This window comes from Argentina silus (genome assembly GCF_951799395.1).
Source record: "Argentina silus genome assembly, chromosome: 1".
Lineage (NCBI taxonomy): Eukaryota > Metazoa > Chordata > Actinopteri > Argentiniformes > Argentinidae > Argentina > Argentina silus.
Genome location: NC_139655.1, coordinates 6,662,824 through 6,679,774, shown reverse-complemented (window position 1 = coordinate 6,679,774; position 16,951 = coordinate 6,662,824). Strand labels below are relative to the sequence as shown.

General features: G+C 42.0%; 1 protein-coding gene across 1 annotated transcript; it reads left to right on the top strand.

Annotated features, from left to right (window-relative positions):
* The first annotated feature begins 322 nt into the window (after positions 1 to 322).
* Positions 323 to 13,987, top strand: snx16 (sorting nexin 16). The gene is made up of 9 exons (XM_083675474.1): positions 323 to 457; positions 1,720 to 2,274; positions 4,149 to 4,235; positions 5,989 to 6,137; positions 6,916 to 6,985; positions 7,323 to 7,459; positions 7,596 to 7,724; positions 9,475 to 13,244; positions 13,808 to 13,987. The coding sequence occupies exons 2-8, from the start codon at positions 1,867 to 1,869 to the stop codon at positions 9,584 to 9,586; spliced, it is 1,092 nt and encodes a 363-aa protein (XP_083531600.1). The 5' UTR covers positions 323 to 457; positions 1,720 to 1,866; the 3' UTR covers positions 9,587 to 13,244; positions 13,808 to 13,987.
* Positions 13,988 to 16,951: the final 2,964 nt, after the last annotated feature.

The following is a 16,951-nucleotide window of genomic DNA, read 5'->3' as shown; positions in this document are numbered from 1 at the left end:
CATTGTAGGCCAATGCATGAACCCACACCACCTTAGACCACAATCCCCTTGAAACAATCCCTATGATATCAAAGACTTCATTTCTAGTTAGTCAACATTCTAGTGATGTGATCTGACCCTAGTTACAGTACATTGAGACAACATACTGTATATTGTTTCGACATAAAAGTTGGAATTATTATGGAACTATCCCTGAATAATGGATTTTCAAAAACCACAACAAAAAAAAAGGATCCCAAGGATCCCACTTAGCATCTACCTCTTTGACAGCTGGGCTACGTCAACTGCGTAATGACGTCCAACCAACCGCCGTTTCCCTGCTGGACTATCGGCGTAGGTTGTTGTTCGCTGAAAGCATGTAAAATATGTCGAGAGGTTATCGTTCACTAACATCAAAGATTTTAGAAGTTGCCTCACATGTACATTCTCTTCTAAAAGGGAACGAGAAAAGACTGCGGTGAGTAACAGATGAAAAGACTGGTATTGAGAACTAAGCTTGCTATACAATCTAGCTAATTAGCTAGCTAGCTTGATGGCTGAGCTTTGAAGCTGCGAAATAGATAGTTGACAAACCAAATAGATTGCTGTAATTGAATGAGGCCATCCGTCATATGTCACATTATATCAAGCACATGTCATGCGTGTAACTATTCAGTCTTGATTGGTTCTTTATCGAGACTGAGAGAGCCTTTCATGTTAAGCACCTCTCGTAATCTCGAGAACAACAGGAGGGATATAGACAGTTTTTCCTTTGACATTCCAGAGACGTGCATATTCGCGGTTTACAGATAACCGGAATATCTAGTTTTTGCCCCAGACTTTAATATGATTGATGTTTCTGTTAATGGCCTGTTTGTGGTTCCCAATTCAGTAGCTCCGTGGGAGTCATGAATACAAGGTGTGTTCAAGTTTATTGTTATGTCTCATACACAAGTGCAGGGAGTAAAATTCTTAGGCTTGATTCGATGACAATGCAGCATACGAAGAATACAAATAAGCTGTAGGCAATGAAATAAGGTCAAGACAATAAGTGACATAAGTACAAGACAAGTGAGACATGTCGGAGACACATAAGACAATAGACATGACACAATTTGCAGTATAAATAAATAGTAAAAAGTAAAGTGGGTCAGTGGAATGTCATTATTGCACTGTGCCATTGGTGTAAGAGGTGGTTGTTTAAAGTGACTGTGTGCTAGTAAAGTCCATTCTGTGGGTGTGCTGGGGGTAAAGTCATGAGTCTGGAGTAGGCTTGTTCATGAGCCTGATGGCCTGGGGGAAGTAGCTGTTGGTGAGCCTTTGAGTTTTGGCCGTGTGTGTGTGTGTGTGAGAGAGAGTGTGAGAGAGAGTGTGAGAGAGAGAGTGTGAGTGATCAATCTGCTTTTGGCAGGGTTATAGAATCCGAACAGCTTTAATAATGTGTCAGCATGGTTCACACTAAGAAAGTTTTCGGAACAGTCACAAAATAAAGATGCAACTGACTGGTGAGAGAAGGCTACTCATCCACACCCTCATCCCTTATGCATTTTACTCCTCCAGATCTATCAATTATGAATGACGTCAGGTTTTTATTTATTTATTTATCAATAATTAATTTGCAGACAGTTGCCCTCATTCAGGACAGTATTCACTGAAACGCTGCTTCCTCTTGGGCTCTTTTGAATACTCAACAAGCAAAATGGGACCCATTTGGAATGATGCTTTTCTCTTTTTTGGCAGGATGCTTGGAGCCTAGAACGTAGTGGTGCCTCGTCTTCTGAAACGTGCCCTCTATGCTGACCGGCTGCACTGCCAGGCCCCCCTGTGAGAGTGCAGCAGTTGACGGAGGGTTGTGCGAGGAGGGCAATTTGACAACAAGCCAGGCAGATGGCCTCGCCCTTTGTGCCCATCCCTGTCCCCATGAATAGGGCCCTGCCAGGGTCAGGTAAGCCTGACGGCCAAGCCAGACGGCCCAAGAGGGCCTCATCCGTGGGCAGCGTCTCCAGCAGCTCTGAGTCCTCTTCCACCAAAGGCCCCAGGGATGAGAGAGGCAGAGGGAATGGAGGAGGGCCCCTGAGCTCGGAGACGGTTAGAGGCTGCCACACCCCACCGCCCCCTTTGTGTCAGAGTCCAGTGACCAGGGCCAGGCTGAACGGGCTGGAGGCCACGGTGGAGTACTCCAGCTGCTCACACACAGACCAGGGCTCCCCCCCAGGGTCCACAGGTTGCGAGGAGAGGCCCATCACCCCCACCCTGCTGGGCTATGAGGTTATGGAGGAGCGGGCCAAGTTTACGGTGAGAGGGATGCCATTCTAACTTGGCAAGCAGATAGAGCAGCCTGGTTGTAAACAGAACTAGTCAGTTAAGCTACCACTTTTCTCTCTGTTGCACTTGTTCTGAGGTTGCAGACTATTTGAAATGTCCTCTACATATTGATGACTGGGTTAGTTGTCAGCTTTAAACCTAGATTCCAGAAACACTTTCGTTACATAGAATTCAAAAAATATTTTTTGGCTGTACCACTCATGAGTTAACCACCAATTGGACACACATGAATTTACATTGATGAATCAGGGTCAGACAGACTCTAACACTCTGCTCAATATGACAATGCCAGTAAGTCTACTGGCACAACCATGATTGAATTACAATGGCTAAAGTCATGACCTATGTGCTGAGAATTGAACCCAGGTCACCAGTGTCACAGTGCGACAGTGATTGATCAAACCTTAGATTACCTTTGTAGGCTATCCCATACTCACTCTGTCAGGTCAGTTAGGCGTCTGTCTGTCTGTCTGTCTGTCTGTCTGTCTGTCTAGATCCGTCTTATAGAACACAGATGGATGAGGAATTTACTCAAACACCTCTTCACCTCATTCATCAAATGATCGAAATGTCAACATTCATTTGCTCATATTTGTAGGATATGGCTTTTTGTAGGATAGAAGATCGATACTGCAATTTAGGCTAGTGCTCAAAATTCAGAGAGAGGCTGCAATTTCACTCTCCAGCACTTTGATGAAGAAACTCTGCTGTTAACGTGACTCATTAATGAAAGTTGAAGTGCATTAGCCTCATTAAGATTGTCCAAAATGGCCTACCTAACTGCTTTTTCACTGGTTTCTCCAAACACTCCCTGGAATAGGCCTAGACAGCATGAGTTGCAAGAATAGGCTACATCTCTGTTGTGTTGTTTTGCCTGGCTTTGTGGACATACTCATGCCAGGTTTAAGTTATCCTTGCCAGACACAGTGCTCTCTTGTCTCCCTGGAAACATTATTTGACATCAGTGCCACGGTGAGCTCTGGATGGTCTCACCCCGCACCTCCTCTCAGACACAAGTCCAACCTTTGGAGCTGGCCATGTCTCTCAGCCCTCAGACTCAAGAGATAAGATTTTGGCATTAAAAGCTCTCCACAGACCCAAAATGAGGGCCTCTGAGTGAATGTGGTATGAAATGTTGTTGGCTGTTACGCACCCCGGCCCAGAACTAAGGGATGGGTGAGGCATGTAAACATAGGACACACACAGACAGTTTATAATGTAAATGAATTATGAAGAAATGAGGTCTGGAAAGAGAATTGTCACAATGAATTTACAGACACGCTCTGAACAGACAGACAGAAACAAAAGGATCTTGTGAGGGGAGGAAGTGCAGGGTTTAAATATGTCCGGGCCGTCCTCTGATTGGCTATGGAGGTAATGAGGAATGAGGTGCAGCTGAACCAAATTGATTGCCAGAATGCCTGAGAAGGATGGAGATGGGTAGAGGGACGGAAACACAACAGAACACAAGACACAAAACATGCATAACAAGGGCCATGAAAGATGCTGTGGAAAATGCAAACCAGTTGTGAATATATTGAGAGCCTCACACTCTAAAACTATCTAATCTGGGTCTGACAGAGAGAAAGTAGCTTAGGCTATTATACAAAACAAGCTCACATTAATATTTGTTTGTATTTTCAAAATACAACTTGCTGTTTTATGAGATGTAACTTAGGCCTTAGTGTGCTTTGTGGTTGATGCAGACCAGGAAATATTGTTTATCTACGTAACTATTATTAAAGGTATGATAACTTTGACCGTGTTTTCCCTCTGCTACCATTGGCTGTTAAAAGGCAAGCTGTTGACCTACTGTAAGTGTTCAATTCTTGCTCCTGCTGTAGGTTTATAAGGTTCTGGTGAGGAAGACTCCGGAGGAGAGCTGGGTGGTGTTCAGGAGATACACAGACTTCTCCAGACTCAATGACAAGGTCAGTGCAGTCCTCCTGGGCCTCATAGGAGGAAAGGGTTTTGACTGTCTGAATGTCTGAGGGTCGTCTGTCCAATCGGTGTGTACTGTAGCAAAGAAAACACTAGCAAAATAAAAAGAATGGCAGTGCTGAGTCTAAACCAACCACCAATGATATTATTAATCTCAGGATGAGTTTTTCCATGTAATCATTTAACATCATTCATTCACTCTCTCTCTCTCTCTCTCACACACACACACACACACACACACACACACACACACACACACACACACACACACACACCTAGTCAGCAAGGCCAAGTCAGGCTGCTTGTCAGGAGGAAGATGTCAGTGTCCAAAGGAAGAACCAAGCACAAAAGCACAGTCGATTGGACATCATCCCAGTCATTCAACAAAATTGGTCTTTATAGCCGAGGGGCCAGAAGGAACTCCTGGCTGCAAATATGTTTCTTTGATTTTACTACAAAGCATTATGTTTAGTGCAAATCCAGCCCACACATCACCGTTTCCTAACCATCCCTTAAATAGTGGTAGCTGCATCATGTTATGGGTATGCTTGTCACCTGCAGGGACTAGGGAGAAAATGTAGAAATTTGCTTAGTTGGTAGTGATCGCCTAATCAGCATGGTGTGTAGGCCTAATGTATTCCTATTCAAATCAGGGACCCTACAAAGACAAGGGTATTCATTCCGAAATCACATGAACTGTTGTCCTTGCACTCAGATGGACTCAATTCAACTTTATTAAGTAACTTGTTGAAGACATTTTTGCATTTGAGCTAATTTTAGGAGAGCCACAGCCCCTTTGCAAACAGGTCTTATCTCTTTTTTTTTTTTTTTAATCAGAAATTATTAGAAGCGTTTTTTACAGAGTCCGGTAAGCTGTGTAGATCAGTAGGGAAAACATCCTCATTTATTGTATTTCAGATTCTGAGGCAACAACCTGAAAGTTATGCAGGGAGGGGGTGAATACTTTTGCAATGCACTGTACGTAAAACAAGATAAAACTTTTTGCTTTCCTATTGAAGTACAACTGCTGAAGTAACTCCCACAACACAAGCTTGTCCAGTGCTCAATTACCCACTCAATTGCACACGCATTATTTGCTGGACATGTATTGTGAGTGTTTGTCGCTCTAGATTCTCTCATGGAGACACAATGGGGTGTAGCCTGGGCTCTGGGAAGACTCCTTTGTGTTAGAGAGAGAGAACACTGCAGAAGTGATTCCCTCCTACCTCACCTGGCACACAAAGACCCTCTGTTTACCCGATCAGCAGGCTGCAGTGGCCTGAGCCAACTAGTGGGACAGGTCAGAGACGGTCCTGATGGGGAAAATTGATGCTTTGTAAAAAAAAAAATCCTCAACAGTTGTTAGGTTATAAATAACTTTTTATTGTTTCATTATGACAATTTATTGCAATAAAACCAGAGGTGCAGATGCTAAATAACAGTTGCTGGTGCACTAGCCTTGGGCTGGAGAAAGGGAACGCCCTACATTCAACAGAGGGTGTGATCAGGCTTTATGTCCATTCCTGTGGTCTCTTTAAAGGGGAAGTGCCTGGTTCCACCTCACTGAACAGTAGGCTATAATTCTACAGTGGTTAGGATGAATCTATTTCTTGGAACATACACTGCAATTGTTTGGAAAGCTTTACAGAGTTGGGTGGTACACTACTAAGTACACAACCCCAAACCCTTTATTGAGCAAACAGGCATTGTTTGGTTTTTGGTGTCTCTGTGTTTTGGTTTCAGCTGAAGGAGATGTTTCCTGGGTTCAGACTCTCCCTACCTCCCAAGCGCTGGTTCAAAAGCAACTACAACACAGACTTCCTAGAGGACAGACAGCTAGGCCTGCAGGCCTTCCTACAGAACCTGGTCGCCCACAAAGACATCGCCAACTGGTGTGTGTGCGTGCGTGCGTGCATGCATGCATGCATGCGTGCGTCAGAACCGCTCACTGCCTTTGAAAAAACATGCTTCAAAATGTAGATGAAATCCAAATGTATTCAAGGTGCCTTCATCATACTGTGCTTTGAAGTTTCTCTCTTTCACACATATACACTGACACCATAGATACCATGAAAGTAGTCCAGTCTGCACATGCATACATACAATTTGCATGAGCAAAAATGTGCCAAAAGGTAAGCAGTCTGCCATCTTAAATATTTCGTTTTGATGCAATGAGACATTGAATACTGCAATTAGCTTTTGCATGATGTGCAATGCATTTCAGACTGTTCACTAAAGCTCTGGTTAAATAATCACAGTTTTCTCTGAAAAAAAGACATGTACTGTACAATAGAAATCAAGCTGAGTATTCTGAGGTTTTGCACTATTTGTTCAAGCAAATTGGAACCCTTTGACTGGTTGCCCATATCCTGAGATACATGCTTGTCCCTAGTGCAGTACCCATATAGACACAATAGAAACAGCCTCCCTTATTTACATCTTAAATTACCTTCACTGAAAGCACAACCAGTCTGTTATGTACACACCCTTTTAGCATCCTCTTTAGTTTCCTAGGTGCCAACACTGTACATGACCAACAATAACAATGATGATGCTGTTATAGATGCAATTTCACAATTTAAATGTATTTATTTTTTTATTACATAATTACATGTGTGCCTGTTGGTAACTTGGTTTGAATAACTAATCATTTCCTTCTGTCTTTGACAGTTTAGCAGTGAGAGAGTTCTTATGTCTGGATGACCCTCCTGGCCCTTTCGACAGCCTGGAGGAGAGTCGGGTAAGACCTACCTTCTGAAACCGCCCACTTTGCTGTGTGTGTCTGTGTGTGTGTGAGACTGATGTAGACTTTTCCAAAAGCCGTTGAAAAGTCACATATTGTAGTTACAAACATGACTTGTTCTGTCCAGTCTCTGCGGCAGGCTATGTGTGTTACCCTGTGTGTGGTCTCTATATCTGGGACAAGAGGCTAAGGAATGACCACAGATGCCAGCACTGCAGCTCGTTAGCAGTCATTACCATAAGCTAGCTTTCAGTCTCTCTCTGTCTGTCTCTGGTGGTTTTGGTTTCTTGCCCTGCATGTGTCTATACAGCCTTTTTGATTATCTGTCTCTCAGGCGTTCTGTGAGACTCTGGAAGAGAGTAACTACCGTCTGCAGAAGGAGCTGGTGGAGAAGCAGAGGGAGATCACCTATTTGAAGAAGAGACTGGAGGAGAATGGGCATCACATCCACCTGCTGGAGAAACGGATCAAGTATGGAATATATATACACACACACACACACCTCAGTTGGGGTCCAAGAAATGGCCTCTGCATATTTGTATCTGACCACTATCACTGTGTTACATGGTTTGTGTCCCCAATGTGTAACGTCTGTCTGTGTGTACAGTGGGGTGTCTCTGACCCCAGAGAGCCCCTGTGGCCTGTCTGCTCAGGGCAGTGAGAGCAGCGTGGAAGCAGATGGAGACGTGGAGTCCTCAACAGCTGAGGCAGACCAGGAAATGTCAGAGTACAACGGGTAACTGCACCCCACTCACACCCACACACACAGGGCACCTGGCCCATAGAAGAGTATATTACAGTATTCAAGTAGAATACAATTATCGAGTAATTTGGTAATCAAGTATTCTGTCAGTTATTCTGATGATTAATCGGCAGATTGGTAGGCTATAGACTTTGCAGCGTAGAACCTTTGACATATGTCTATGTTTAGAACCAGAACATTTTTCCTGACAAATCTAATTGAGGATTTTTTGTAATTGAATTATTAAAGGAGTCATTTAAACCCTTTATTCAAGGTTTCACTGGGCCGATATGCTCCCCTGAAAAAGTCTGTAGACTCAGTAGATATGTAAAAGCCTATTTAATTAATTATTCAACATTTACAACCATGGGTCGATGGAGTTTCTTGCTGGGCCTATTCAGTCACCCCCCCCCTTCCTTATGTGCTCTTCTTGCATGGCATGGTACCACCTCCTCCGTTTGGCGAGGGTGGCAAGCAGGCATGCTTCTCTCTTACAGCCACTACAATCATTTTCCTCACAGTGAGCTGTTCTCGCTGTGCCCTGAGCTGTTCTCGCTGTGCCCTGCTGCTCTTGGTCACCCCTCCCCCACAGTATGTTCTTACATACAGACATAGCCCCATACATTAAGTTAAAAGCCCTTGTAAAAAATACAGCAACCCCCCCCCCTCTCCTAACTTAATTTTCCTAATGTTATTGTGACAGTGCATCAGTGGAAGTGAAGGCAGCTAGTTGGATGCAATATAGCATTCTAAATGCCAACCATCTATTATATGAAGACATAAGAGTACATAGGTTTCCTATTACAAATGCAAAAATCCAAGAGCATTGCTGAAACAGTTGCAAGGTGTGGTTTAAAAAGTCTTGTCAGTTGATTGGATTTGTGCAGAATTTATTGATATCAATGATATTTGTTGGTGCCACCCTCCTTTAAACCCCAGACTAGATGTTGTCGTATATACAAAGCCACAGCTACTTATCTGTCAAGACAGATAATGTGTAGATCAATGGATTGGCAGACAAACAGGGTGTTTTCCTTTTGACCCTTTGTTTCCATTTTGTTTTTTTCCCCTCGTGTTGTACAGCTGTGCAGCACCTCTCTGAGAGAGCTCTGTAGTGTGAGGTACTGAAGGTACTGAGGTACTGTTCTTTCCACATGTATCCTATTTCCTCGTCCAGCCCAAACAGGTTAATGAACTATGGGGCAGATTTGCTCATAACTCTTCTTCAACTAGTCTCAGCCACCATCCTCTTCAACTTAGTCTTAACCACACCTTTTCTAATTTGGTACTGAACTCATCATCTTGGATGATATTGAATGATGACTGTCTTTATGAAATCAGTGCCTCTAGTGCATTGATGTATTATCTATGTACAGTACTAGATGTAGCCTAAGGCTTGAGTTGAATCTCTCCCATTGGTACTTAATAGGCTGGGCTTGGTGGTGTTGTGATCTGTAAGTGTTGAGGTGGCCCCTCTCTCTGGTCTCATGTTATTTGGTGAAATAATTATGTCTAGCCCCACTGTCAATATCTTCTTACTGTCCTTGGGCTTCCTACTGTCCTGTGTTGTCTTTGTGTCAGAGACGTTCTGTGTAGATACACGAGCTGTGCTGCTTTCAGTACTTTGGGACTGTATGTCTTTGTGTTTCAGTGATTCTTGCATTCATGTGAAATGACACCTTTCATACTATCTTTCATGTCTTTTTTACTTCTCTCTCTCTCTCTCTCTCTCTCTCTCTCTCAGCCCTGAGGCTCAGTCTCTCCGTCAGTCTGCGTGTTGGTGTGGGCCACCCATGAGCAGCTCTCCGCCCATCATCAAGGTGACACAGGTGTGTGACATTCGTCAGGAGCACTGACCAAGGGGCCCTTGCTCTCCCGTCCTCCCTCCCTCTCCCTTTCCCTCCCTCCCTCCCTCTCCATGATTGACTACTGTTACCCCCAGGCCTCTGGATTCCCATTCAGAGAGGGAACTGTTTATGTGACTCACCTCAAAGCGGATATGGAAGAGGGGAACTTTATTCTGTAAGATCTGTCAACCTGACTGAAGGATATGAACTGGAACACTACCTCCATGGCTCAATCAAGTCATGGATCAGATTTTTGTCGGACCTTGCATGGATTAAGGACACAAAACTATGGAACACGAGTTAAACCAATTTTTTTTTGGGTGAGGACAACCGTCTGAACAGACTAATCAACTTCAGATTTTAAGTGTGAAGAAAATGACCATCCATCTCAGACTGCTACACACACCTGGTGTGTACATTGAGTTGACTGGTAACTGTAGTAACTCACTTGATTTGTTTTTGGGGTTCTTTGGGTTGGTTCTGCACCTTACCTGTACAAAACAGGTTGCCAGATCTTAGATCCAGTGGTCTCATAGCCAAAGAGTGCTTCACAACCAAACGCTGGGGAGAAGATGTCCACCTTAAATCGAATTGTTTGATGACGCTGTTGCAATATGAACAATGGTGACAATCCACAAAAATGTAACCTCCAATTAAATATGGGCTATTAACACATTAGCAAAATGGCACCTCCATGTGGCTATAGGGCTATTGTCCCAGTAGGTGACGATGACTCAGGACAGGCGTTCAGCTTCGAGGTCTTCACGGGTCCACCTGAAACCCGACCCAGGACACAAGCAGGGTCCAAAAATTCAATTAGCCCTCGGGTATTGTTAGATTGCCACGGGTCTTGGATACCCAAACGGACCCAAGTGGAGCTTTCCTAGATGAAAAAGCCTGGGGAATGTATTTGCAGAAAGTAGCTACACAGTGGTAGAAACCTGTTTGAAATGACGGACACCCCCCCACACATCAAACCAATCAAATACCTTTGCAAGGGGGGAGCTAAAAAAAGATATTAAAAAAATGCAGTTTTCCTTCCATTTTCAATGTTGCAAGCTAGCATAGGCAACAACTCAAAATAGTCTTACCTGGTCAGAAAAGATGACGCACATAACAACAGCAACCATCTACTGGCATGTGGGGGGAGGGTTCTTGGAATGTCACATCAACGCCCTGTCCAGTTCAATCCAAGCCTGGCTAATCTAAAATTCTCCAGACCTCCAAAGGAGGCTTAAGAACAACGTGACTATGAGGTATGGTTATGCAAAACTAGGACCTGATGATAAACAGCTCTGATCACGGGATCGGTGCATATACAGTTGTCACATCAATCCCACATCACACATCTCAACCATAATGTCATAATATTTTGTTTGCAGTCATGTTCATCATGCCACATTGAATCATTCACTCCAGCCCATGTACGAGAGGGAGATGGTCTGTTCCCCAAAATGTAGGCTACAATCAGTCTGTAAGGTCTATTACTCGCTAAATTACCCTCATTTCTTTATCACTCGGTTCGGGGATAGAACCAGACCTGTCAGGTTTTGGGTCTCGTTCTCCACAGGTCCGGTCGGGTCCGGGTCTGACTGTCCACAGACCTGTTCTGGTTTAGGTCTCTTTATTTAAAAATAAGAACGGATCCATTCGGGTTCGAGTAGGAAATCCACAGGTCCATTTCGGAATGGGTCTACATATATGGACCCCCGAAGACCTCTAGTTCAGCCAATGGATGCTTTAAAGATTATGGGGGGAAATATGTAAGATCTTATTTTCATAAAGGCTGTTCGGTGTAGTTGGCAGATACAACGGTATATTCGAACAAACTCAGATCTTTCTTTTTGTTAGTCCACTATGGGCCTATGGGATTTCATTGCTTTACACTGCCACATCTGCACCCATGTATGTCAGGGGTATTCGTATAGTGATATGTACTTGGTAAGCCCATGTGTTGTTTTTGTTATTATTATTACTACTATTATTATTATTATTGACATTCACCTTGGTCCTTCACCTTTTGATCTGAAAGTTGCTCATTTGCTCAATATGTTTTTGATATTATGTGCACTTTAGCCTTGTCGAACCAGCTGGATCACATGATAGTTTACATTCTGTTTCACTTGGCATATCTGTTTGTCTTCAGCAAATAAACAAGCCCTTGGAAAACATAACATAGCCTACAGCCAGACCAATCAGCGGGCTTTAAAAAAAGTGCAGGGTGGTTCGGTTAGGTTTTCTGTTTGAAGACTGATCTAATCGCTACATATTCATTTAGTGCCACACTCCTAGACTCAAGCTTTTTCAAAGAGGAGAAATATCAGACTGAACTGTGAACACAGTGATCAGGCTAGAATGACATCTGTGAAGGTCTAAACACAAAGTGAACCTTAATATCATCTATATGTATATATGCCATTTAGCTGATGCTTTTATGAAAAAGCGACTTACATTGCAGTGAGTGTATACATTTCAGTATATATGGTCCCAGCAGGAATCAAACCCACAACCTAAGCGTTGTTAGCGCCTTGCTCTATCAACTGAGCCACAGAGTCAATGAGGTAGAATATAGCCTACTGCGTGCACGGACACCTGCTTGTTTCCTCATGTTTCCTCCACATTTCAGAATTACTGTCCTCTCCATGTCTCAATTCTACTTGCATTAATTTACTGTACATTACTATATCCTGTACTGTCTGTTTCGGTCATTATTGTTTTTCTCTTTTTCATTTGTTTCATTAGTCATTGATTCATGTTAAGATCAGTGCATGGGTGTGTCAGTGTTCTACAGAATGACCCCTACCCTCATGGAATAGTGCTCCGTATTCTCTCCACAATTTTTGACCTCTTCATTATATGTAATGTGTTTTTCACTAGTGCTTGTGAATGTCACTCCTAAACTTAATGTGTGAGAAAGGGAATGTTAACTAAACACCACTAAAAGCCATACTCAGAGCACTAGTTTTCATAGTTAGGTGCACACAACGTCCCCAGAAGCCATACTCAATACTGTAGCACCAGAATGTGATTGTATAGCTTATACCAGTTCACTGTTTATGGTATTCACAAGTTTAAAGGTGTTTGTTTAAATCTAGTTGAGAGTGTTTTCTTGGTAACAGTTATAGCTCCTCATATTGCAGTTATTTTTCTGACATGGCCAGAATGGGCCGTATGATGCACTTTATGTATGTTTATGGGAAATGGGTAATCTATTCAATAGATTCTATTGGATGAAGTTTCTATCTTGGATTTCTAACAGCTTGAAGCAGAGTGCCTTTTCTGTCATTCATATACCCCATCTCTCCATAGTTGGCTGTTTGTGTGTGCTGTTTGTCCCACATATAAGAATTCCCTCCAAACATGATTTGAAGTGCCTAATGTTTATTTCCCTTGATTTTGATATTTGCTTAGTCCACTTTTAGCTCCATGGATTTTAGTGTGAATATTATAAATGTCACTTAATTGTTCTGATGGTGAAAACATTTTAAATGACACTCAGCTGTCTGTCCAGTTAAGAAAGAACAGGTGTGTTCGAATTGAACACATGGTTGTAACATGGTCAAATGGACAGTAGTAAAAACGTTAATAAATCTTGGTTGACAACTGTGATAATATGATTGAAAACATTTGTTCTCAAAATCATCATTCTGTGTGGTTAAAGGGTGTGGTGGAAGTCTAGGATTTACCACTCTGTACTTTAGCTCTTCTGAGGTAAGAATCAAGAAACAAGTCCTGAGTAGCCACAATATCTGAGTCCGGTATTTATTGCTTGCAAACAAGAGACAAGAGCGTAACAGCAGCCCAGCGTAGAACTGGGGTTCGTTCAGCACAAGTCTAAAGAGACAATGATCAGGTTCGTCTTTTATACAGTTTAAACATAATACAGGCGCCGCCAAGGCTATCGGCTGATGGGCCTGTGCTTACGTGGGAAAGGGCGGGAGAGAATGAACAATGGGGAGACTTTCTTATTGATTAATCGCCGTTCAACATTTCACACCTATCGACAGGATGCGCCTGTCCCCCCACTATTGCTCTCTCCTATCACTCCCTCAGAGATCACCGCTGTTCATATGGTAAATCATACAGTGCTTCTCAGAACAATGGCTACAGAACTTTAGAGGAGTGGCAAGAGAAAATGTCATCACAGTAGTTACACAAGTTGTATCGGTCATATGAAAGTGTATAACCTGAAAATAGTTCTATGAATGTATTTTCCATAACAAGGGATAGTTCACTCCAAAAGAAATAGAGTTTGTCATCCATTTTCAAACCTAAAAAGTGGTCTCAAGTGGAGCCGAGTATCTTCCATATAATCTGTTTGGTGATTCTATGATGAATGGGGGCGTCGTTCTGGTTGCTTTTTTCTCAGAAGAGTAAGCATTGTTGTCATGTGTTCACTGGCCATGAGCTTTTAATGTGTGATCTTTTCAAAAGATAATACATATTTTCAATGAAAAGGTGTTTGGTCTCTGCTTCACATTTTCTCGAAGAGAAACGTACTTTCCTCTGAAGACCTTGTAGAGCTCCAAATATTAGTTGTCTTCTACTGCATCATAACAGTCTACATATATATACAACCATATAGCTGATGCTTTTATCCAAAGCGACTTACAGTACAGTGAGTGCATACATTTTTTGTACATATGGTCCCAGTGGGAATCAAACCCACAACATTAGCATTGCTAACGCCATGCTCTACTAACTGAGCCAGAGGACCATACATTAAGTTTTTTCTTGATTTCTTGAAACAGTATTAAATTTTTCAAAACAGTTAACACATTCCGCTAAACAGTTAACATGTTTGCCCAAACATTTATTTTGCAAAATTCACTATTACTCTCAAAACATATACAAACACATATCAGTGCATCAAGACAGTCATCTAATGAAAAGTTCAATCCACCACTAATTTGATAATGACACACTAAATAGTAACAATCAATATGCATTGCAGGTTGGATAGCTTTCATTTGAAAACAAAGACAAAACAAAAAACAGGAGAACAACTTTGTACTATATAGTTTGTGGTACTGTAGCACTGTGCCTGTTACAGAGAATATGATTGCTTACCATAAATATTCATCTAAATCATCTAAAATATTCAGAATCAAGCTGATGGTTACAACAACAAAAATGGCCCATTACTGTAGACACAAAAAGTACCAACAAAAACATTTACAGTAATGTAAATCTATTCTCTCCTGTCTGCCAGGCGACTTGTTATGTTACTGATGACCTACTGTATTTAATTGGTGATTACAGACTGACACTTTTCTGCTTTTTTTTGCACTTCTGGTTAGACACTAACTGCATTTCGTTGTCTCTGTACTCTGCACAATGACAATAAAGTTGAATCTAATCTAAATTGTAAGTAGAACTGTTGAGTGATGACAGTTTACTTGTATACAGTAGAGATTCACTATAATGGGAGAAATAGCTGTATGTTGGAAGGAAATAATTCAGTTTTGTTTGTCAACACTTACTCAATTGATTTGTGTGTCTTAACATTTTCATATTGCCCTGGGCATATGAACTTTTGTTTCATACAAATGGTGGAAGCAATTGAGAAAAACTGTAATATGCCAAGACACTGAACAGGACCTTCTATGTAAAAGCTTGCTGTGCCAAAGGAGGGAGACAGCAGCACATTTTTGCAATATTGTCCTCCATTCCTTATGTATATAGTAAGTATTCACCCCGCTGGATTTTTTCCACATTTTGTTGTGTTCCAACCTGACTTTAAAATAGATTTAATTGATGTTTTTTGTTTAATTTGATGTTTTACTAATTAATTAGTCTTGAGTCAATAAGTATTTGACAAATGTCAAATGCAAAAATGTCTTCAATAAGTTGAGTTGAGTCCATCTGAGTGCAAGGATAATGCCTAATGTGATTTCGGAATGAATATCTTTTGTTTTTTATAGGGTCTCTGGTTTGCATAACAATCAATTACACACTGTGTGGATTAGGCTTTGATTAGTTCTTGACTGACCTTGTTGAGACCAGGCTTTCCTAGATGAAAAAGCCTGGGGAATGTATTAAAGTAGCTACACAGTGGTAGAAACCTGTTTGAAATGACGGACACCCCCCCACACAAACCAATCAAATACCTTTGCAAGGGGGGAGCTAAAAAAAATAAAATAATAATAATTTTCTTCCATTTTCAATGTTGCAAGCTAGCATAGGCAACAACTCAAAATAGTCTTACCTGGTCAGAAAAGATGACGCACATAACAACAGCAACCATCTACTGGCATGTGGGGGGAGGGTTCTTGGAATGTCACATCAACGCCCTGTCCAGTTCAATCCAAACCTGGATAATCTCAAATTCTCCCAGACCTCCAAGGGAGGCTTAAGAACAACGTGACTATGAGGTATGGTTATGCGAAACTAGGACCTGATGATAAACAGCTCTGATCACGGGATCGGTGCATATACAGTTGTCACATCAATCCCACATCACACGTCTCAAAACCATAATGTCATAATATTTTGTTTGCAGTCATGTTCATCATGCCACATTGAATCATTCACTCCAGCCCATGTACGAGAGGGAGATGGTCTGTTCCTCAAAATGTAGGCTACAATCAGTCTGTAAGGTCTATTACTCGCTAAATTAGCCTCATTTCTTTATCACTCGGTTCGGGGATAGAACCAGACCTGTCAGGTTTTGGGTCTCGTTCTCCACAGGTCCGGTCGGGTCCGGGTCTGACGGTACACAGACCTGTTCTGGTTTAGGTCTCTTTATTTAAAAATAAGAACGGATCCATTCGGGTTCGAGTAGGAAATCCACAGGTCCATTTCGGAATGGGTCTACATATATGGACCCCCGAAGACCTCTAGTTCAGCCAATGGATGCTTTAAAGATTATGGGGGGAAATATGTAAGATCTTATTTTCATAAAGGCTGTTCGGTGTAGTTGGCAGATACGACATAACAAACTCAGATCTTTCTTTTAGTTAGTCCACTATGGGCCTATGGGATTTCATTGCTTTACACTGCCACATCTGCACCCATGTATGTCAGGGGTATTCGTATAGTGATATGTACTTGGTAAGCCCATGTGTTGTTTTTGTTGTATTGATTATTGACATTCACCTTGGTCCTTCACCTTTTGATCTGAAAGTTGCTCATTTGCTCAATATGTTTTTGATATTATGTGCACTTTAGCCTTGTCGAACCAGCTGGATCACATGATAGTTTACATTCTGTTTCACTTGGCATATCTGTTTGTCTTCAGCAAATAAACAAGCCCTTGGAAAACATAACATAGCCTACAGCCAGACCAATCAGCGGGCTTTAAAAAAAGTGCAGGGTGGTTCGGTTAGGTTTTCTGTTTGAAGACTGATCTAATCGCTACATATTCATTTAGTG